Below are 6,256 nucleotides of genomic sequence, written 5' to 3'. Positions count from 1 at the left end.
TCCTCACAACTCACCACCTGATCACCGATCAAGATGTGCCATATCAGACCATCACATCATTGATTACTGTAATATAAAGCCCCCCGGACACTTTATCAGAAACCCCTCCCTTGTGGCTCCACCTTGCTGGTGCTCGCTGGTTGGTGGACCGTTGGTGTTGGTCACCACTGGATCTTCACCAGTGGTCAGTTTCATCAGTGCTGCTCTTGGCTGGATATTTTTAGGTGGTGTGCCCACTCTCAAGCTGATGTGTGGTGTGTACACCAGTCAGCCATAACATTAGTACCATTAGTGGCAAGTGGTTCAAAATTGTGATTATCCTGATCTACAGCAGTGGCTTCAGCCAAACTGTGATGTTCTAGGCGGCTGGCGTTGGGTCAGAACATCTCCAAAACATCAGGCAGGTCAAAATGACTTGTGGGGTGTTACTTGTCTCGGTATGCAGTGGTCTGCACCTACCAAAGGTGATGACATCACGGGTCATCATGGGCACCTGAGGCTCATTGATGCGATCTATGGAGGTCCCACCTCACAACTTACAGGACTTAAAGGATCTGCTGCTAACATTGGTCTTGGTGCCAGATACCACAGGACGCAGGTCGCCGCCAGACCTGGCACAAGGGGGACCCACTCAATATTAAGGGGGTGGTACTAATGTTATGGCTGATTGCTGTAGAGTGGAAGTATGGAAGCACACACACCCAGAGCAGTGGGCAGCCAACTTCAGCACCCAGGGGGGCGGGGAGCAGAAAGGGTGAAGGGCCTTGCTCAAGGGCCCAACAGTAGCATCTTGCCGAGCCTGGGTATCGAACCGACAACCCTGTCATCAGTAGGCCGGAGCTCTAACCACTGAGCCCCCAGTGTGGTCTATGAGTGGAACTACAAAGGGTTTCTAATAAAGTGGACAGTGGCTGTAATTGGTTGGGTGAACTTGCTAACGCTTTAATCATGACCTTGTGAACCCTTCTCATTCCAGAGTCACAGGGGAGCTGTATCTGAGACTGATGGGCTTGGACTACAGCGCGTGGGGATTCTGGCAGAATCAGGTGGCTTTGTTGGGCATCGTACTGGTGTGCATGACGCTGGCCTACATACAGCTACGCAGGATTAATCGCTGGAAGTGAGACACACAAAAACATATCGGGCGGTAAAAACAATGTCATCTTGAAATTACTGTAAGAATATTATTCAAAAAGTCCTTGTTTACTGGTTTTAATTCATCTTTTAGTGAACAGGTTTTAGCTGATTGGCTGATAACTTTGTTTTTTTGTGGATAACTTTTGTTTATTTAGAGAAATAATGCAGCTAATTTTGTCTATTGCAAGAAATAAAGCAGTAATATTGCAAATAATCGTGTTTATTTCAAGAAATAATGTTGATGTCTTTGTTGAAGTGGAGAATTTATGCAGCTGATTTAGTTTGTTTAAATAAACAATGCAGCTCATTTAATTTCTTATAAGAAATAATGTGAATGTATGTGTTTATTTAGAGAAATAATGCAGTGTTGTTCACTTATTTCAAGAATAATGCAGATCATTAGCTTATTTCTAGAAACAATGCATAGTAGTATTTTTTTTAGGAAATATTGCAGCTACTTTGACTTATTGGTGAAAAGAAATTCTTATATTATTTATCATATTCAAGAAATGCAGCTATTTTTCTCATTGCAAGAAATAATGTAATGTAGTTATAATGTTGCTTATTTAATAAATAGTGCACCCAATAGCTCATTTTAAGAAATAATGCAGCTGATTTAGCTCAATCAATAAGTAGTGCAACTAATGTCACTGATTACAAGAAATAATGTAAATAATGTTATGGTACGCATCAATTATTCAATAAACACTGTAGCAGGTTTTGGTGATTTCAAGAAATAAAAATAAGCAAACTTAGCTTATTTTAAGAACGAATGCATCGTATTTAGATTATTTCACAAAATAATGTAGCCAATTTTGCTTATTTCTAGAATGAATGAACTTATTGCAAGAAATAATGCAGCAAATGCATCAGATTCTGCTTTTTTCAAAAAATAAAGTGCCAAATTTAGCTTATTTCAAGAAATAATGCAGCTAATTTTGCTTATCTTGGGGTAGAATGCAGGCAATTTTGCTTATTTCAGGAAAGAATGCATCGGATTTTCCTAATTTTAGGAAATAATGCGGTTAATTTAGCTTATTATTTTAAGAAATAATGCAGCTAATTTTGCTTATTTCAGGAAATATTGCTGCAAATGTAGCTTATTTTAACAATGAATGTAGGCAATTTTGCTAATTACAAAAAAATAATGCAGCTAATTCTGCTTTTCTTTAGGTAAAATACAGCTTATTTTGCTTAGTTCAAGAAATTAAGTGGCAAATTCAGCTTATTTCAGGAAATAATGCAGCTAAGTTTGATTATTTCAAGAAACTAAGTGGGAAATTTAAGATTATTTCAGGAAATAATGCATCAAATGTATCTTAATGAAAAAAAGTATTATTATTTTAACAATAAATGTATGCAATTTTGTTAATTATAAAAAAATAATGCAGCTAATTTTGCTTATTTCAAGAAATAATGCAGCAAATGAATCTTAATGAAAAAATATTAAATTATTAAAATGCTTCAAAATAAACAAACCCTTTCAGTCGAAAACTGACATAAAACAAGTACAGGAATACAACTCAGGAGGTGCATTGAACAATATCAGCACATTCTTACGTTGACTAGATTTAGGGTCGGCCAGTCAAGACATATCATATCCCTCCCTCAGCAGGTCTTATGAGGAATGTGTGGCTCAGTAAGGCAGAGGCACAGCCCCATCTGTTGGTCGCTGGGTGTTTTCTGTCTCTGTAGAGATGATGAAGATCATTTCTAACGTGAAAAGAAGCTGAATCACTTCTCTGTTTATGAAAGTGTTAGCATGCGGCCATTTCTCATGAGGCTAATTTAGCAATCTAATGTCATAGATTGTTTATAATGGTTTAAAAGAGCCCAAATGAAACCTTCTTAATCAAACTCAACTGCATTGTTGGACTCATGGCCAAATTGTGCATGCTGTAAAAATCCCCTTTGCTCCATTGGTGGAAAATTTGTCGGTGACTCGTTGAGCCGAATTTGAAAATCTGAGAGGCTACATGTGAGATACGAAGGGTGGACATGAAGGAAAGGCTACATTAGCTCGGAGCTAGTGGAGAGCCTACAACCTCAGAACACCAGGTCAGGTCCCACTTCTCTCAGCCAAGACCAGAAAGCTGAGGCTGCAGTGGAAACATAGCCTGGCCTGATGGATCTGGATCTGCTGAGGCTCCTCACTTCTACAGATGGTAGGGTCAGGAGTTGGTACCAACAGCTTAAATCTATGGGCCCCACCTACCTTAAGTACGGTTGCTGACCATGTGCATCCCTTCATGACCATGACTGACCCATGTTGTAACCTCTACATCTGGTTTCAAGAACATGTCAACAGTAAAGCTCGGTGTGGGGCCTAGTAGAACATCAGTGTGGTACTGTCTATGGCCGCTGTGTTAGCCAAGCTGCTAATTGCTAAGTCAGCTATACTAAGGTGTCAGATTGCTATTAGCATGCTAACAGTACCACAATGAAGGCCCAGGCTTCTAGCCATGCCCCTTTCACAAGGTGACACAGACTACCCTGCTGAAAGGTCTCACGACCAGACGGTCAGGTAGCCGAAACGCTGGTCATCCAGGAGATAAACACACCCTATGCTGGTAAGCTAGCTAGTTGCTTTTGATTTTGGTCATGCTGATCGACCAGCACGGTCAAGCTTGGTCATACCGGTGGTCCAGCTTGCTCAGGTTGGCTTAGCCATCAAACCCAGTTTAACCAGCTTGACCATCTCAAGCTGACCAGGCTGTGTGTCCTGAGTTCCTGCATGAGCTTGTGTGGTTTCGCCACTGGGTGGCAGCACTTGCCTGCTGCCCCCGGCACTGACCGCTGCTCATCCAGCCAGCGGTGACCTACTTTCACATGCCTCTGTCGTGGCCCATGTTCATGTAGCTGTGATCATCCGAGGTGACTCTGCAAACGCCCTTTTTGCTGGAGCTGAAGTCTGCGGCTTCTTCTTCTCGGGCCGTGATTTAACACGGTGATGTCACTGCTTGGCCTACAGGGAGCGCCACAGGGCCCTCGGAGGCACATCGGCCTAGTTATTACTCTATCTCTCTCAGACACACACACACACACTCTTTCTCTATCAGACCAGTTTTATGTATTTCTAGTTATATTCCCATAATATCTGACTGACACCCCACCCCCCACCCCCTACACACACACACACACACACACACACACACACACACTTGCACACAGATCAACAGCTGCCATCAGTCTTACACATGTAAAAAAAAATATTCACATCTGTTAGACATTAGTATCTCCCGCCAAGTCTGCTCTGTGTGTGTGTGTGTGTGTGTGTGTGTGTGTGTGTGCCTGTGTTTGTTTTTGATCATTTTTAGGCCTAAATCGGTCGGAGCTGTTGGAGCTGTGGGAGCTGTGGTAGAACCAGGGCACAACAGGGCCTACCAGCATCAGGACGAAAGAGTACATATGGCTCATGTTGTCTCTTATACATATCAGCATTTACCCCGATCAGCCATAACATTACAACCACCGGCAGGCGAGGTGAACAACATTGATTATCTGCTTGCGGAGATGCCCCTGTAACAGGGTGGTAAATACCACCAATAGAAGTGAACCGTGGCTCCTAGAAGCGGGGAGAAATGACCAGACCAGCTGACTGGGTCAGACTGGGTCTCCACAACATCAGGCAGGTCGTGTGGAGGAGGGGAAAGGGGGTGGGGGTGGGGGTTATGGTATGCAGTAGTCAGTACCTACCAAAAGTGGTTGAGTCACGGTCACCCAGGACTCGGATTGGTGAGATTCATGTACGCCCCACCTCACAACCCAGATACCACTGGGTCTAGGGGAGGCTATAGCTAGGGGGCCGACACAGGATTAGTCAGGTGGTTTTAATGTAATGGCTGGTTTGTGTGTGTATGGATTTACAGGTGGGTGCCCAAACTTTTGCCTGAGACTGTAATACATATGGGATGTGTTATTCTATATAGGTGTGTGAGTTCCTGACAAGGTATGAAAACAGTGTGTGTGTGTGTGTGTGTGTGTGTGTTCACTGCGGAGAAATGCATGACCTCAAATTGTCATTGGTTCTGCCTGGTTCTTCAGTTACATCCAGACCTTCATTATCGATTCCAAACTTCGGGCCCAACTCCAGAAAATCTGGGGTAAGGGTGTGTGTGTGTGTGTGTGTGTGTATGTGTGTGTGTGTGACTTTGTTATGTAAAACACTTCTGACTTTACACCCACTGCTTTGGTGAATTTGCACTTCCTGTCTCCATGGCAACTCATCACCGAAAGCCAAGATTGCATTGCACTGTAAGTCATCAAATCTACATGAAGGAATGTGTGTGTGTGTGTGTGTGTGTGTGAGAGAGAAAGAGTGTGTGTGTTGGAGAGAAATGAGGACAAAGCGTGAAGTAGGTTGAAGTTCTAACACACACTAAAACAGCTACACCCACCCGGCAGTGAGGCCTCAACGCTCCACCATGTACAGTAGCTTACCTGCTCCTGACCACAGGACCCCTGCTGACCGGATGTCATCTGTGGTGGCACGTTTCCAGAAATGACCAGTGACACTAAAACGAGTGTGTGTGTGTGTGTGTGTATGTGTATGTGTGTGTGTGTGGAGCTGGTAGGTCACTGCTAGGTTGAGAGGGACGCCACTGCCCAGAGGAGGTAGGCCGGTGTTAATGACCGCTTAGCTTCACCGGTCCTGTAGTTTGTATCCTGCAAATTCAGGTTCACCCAAGGGTACAAACACTGAGTGATGTTTTAGCCTCCAGTTGGCAAGCAGGTGTGTTTTAGCCTGGTTAGCACGAATTATTAAATTGAGGGAAAGAACGATTAAATTAAAGGAACAATTTATTAATTGAGCGAGGAAATGATTTATTAAAGTAAAGGAATGACTGATTCATTAAACTGAGGGAAGAATTTATTAAGTTAAAGAATGATTTAATAAATTGAGGAAAATGTATTAAATGAAAGGAATGATTTATTAAATTGTGGGGAAAAATTGAATTGAGGGAACGGATTGTTAAATCAAGAGAATTTTTTTGTTCATTTAATTTAAAGGAATGAGTTATTAAATCGAGGGGAAAATATTACATTAAAAATATATATATTATATGATTTATTATATTAAGGGAACCGTTTATTAAACTGAAGAAATGATTTATTAAAT

General features: G+C 42.4%; 1 protein-coding gene across 1 annotated transcript in view; it reads left to right on the top strand.

The window, feature by feature from the left end:
• The window catches only part of abcg2b (ATP-binding cassette, sub-family G (WHITE), member 2b), an 18,032-nt gene extending 16,842 nt beyond the window's left edge, over positions 1–1,190 (top strand). Inside the window, exon 15 of the mRNA XM_072656752.1 lies at positions 977–1,190. Coding sequence (XP_072512853.1) covers positions 977–1,124 — 148 coding nt within the window. The 3' untranslated portion in view covers positions 1,125–1,190. The remainder of the gene's footprint in view (positions 1–976) is intronic.
• The last annotated feature ends 5,066 nt before the right edge of the window (positions 1,191–6,256 follow it).

This window comes from Salminus brasiliensis, chromosome 15 (assembly GCF_030463535.1).
Source record: "Salminus brasiliensis chromosome 15, fSalBra1.hap2, whole genome shotgun sequence".
NCBI classification, from domain to species: domain Eukaryota; kingdom Metazoa; phylum Chordata; class Actinopteri; order Characiformes; family Bryconidae; genus Salminus; species Salminus brasiliensis.
This window is presented reverse-complemented; position numbering and strand designations above follow the sequence as displayed.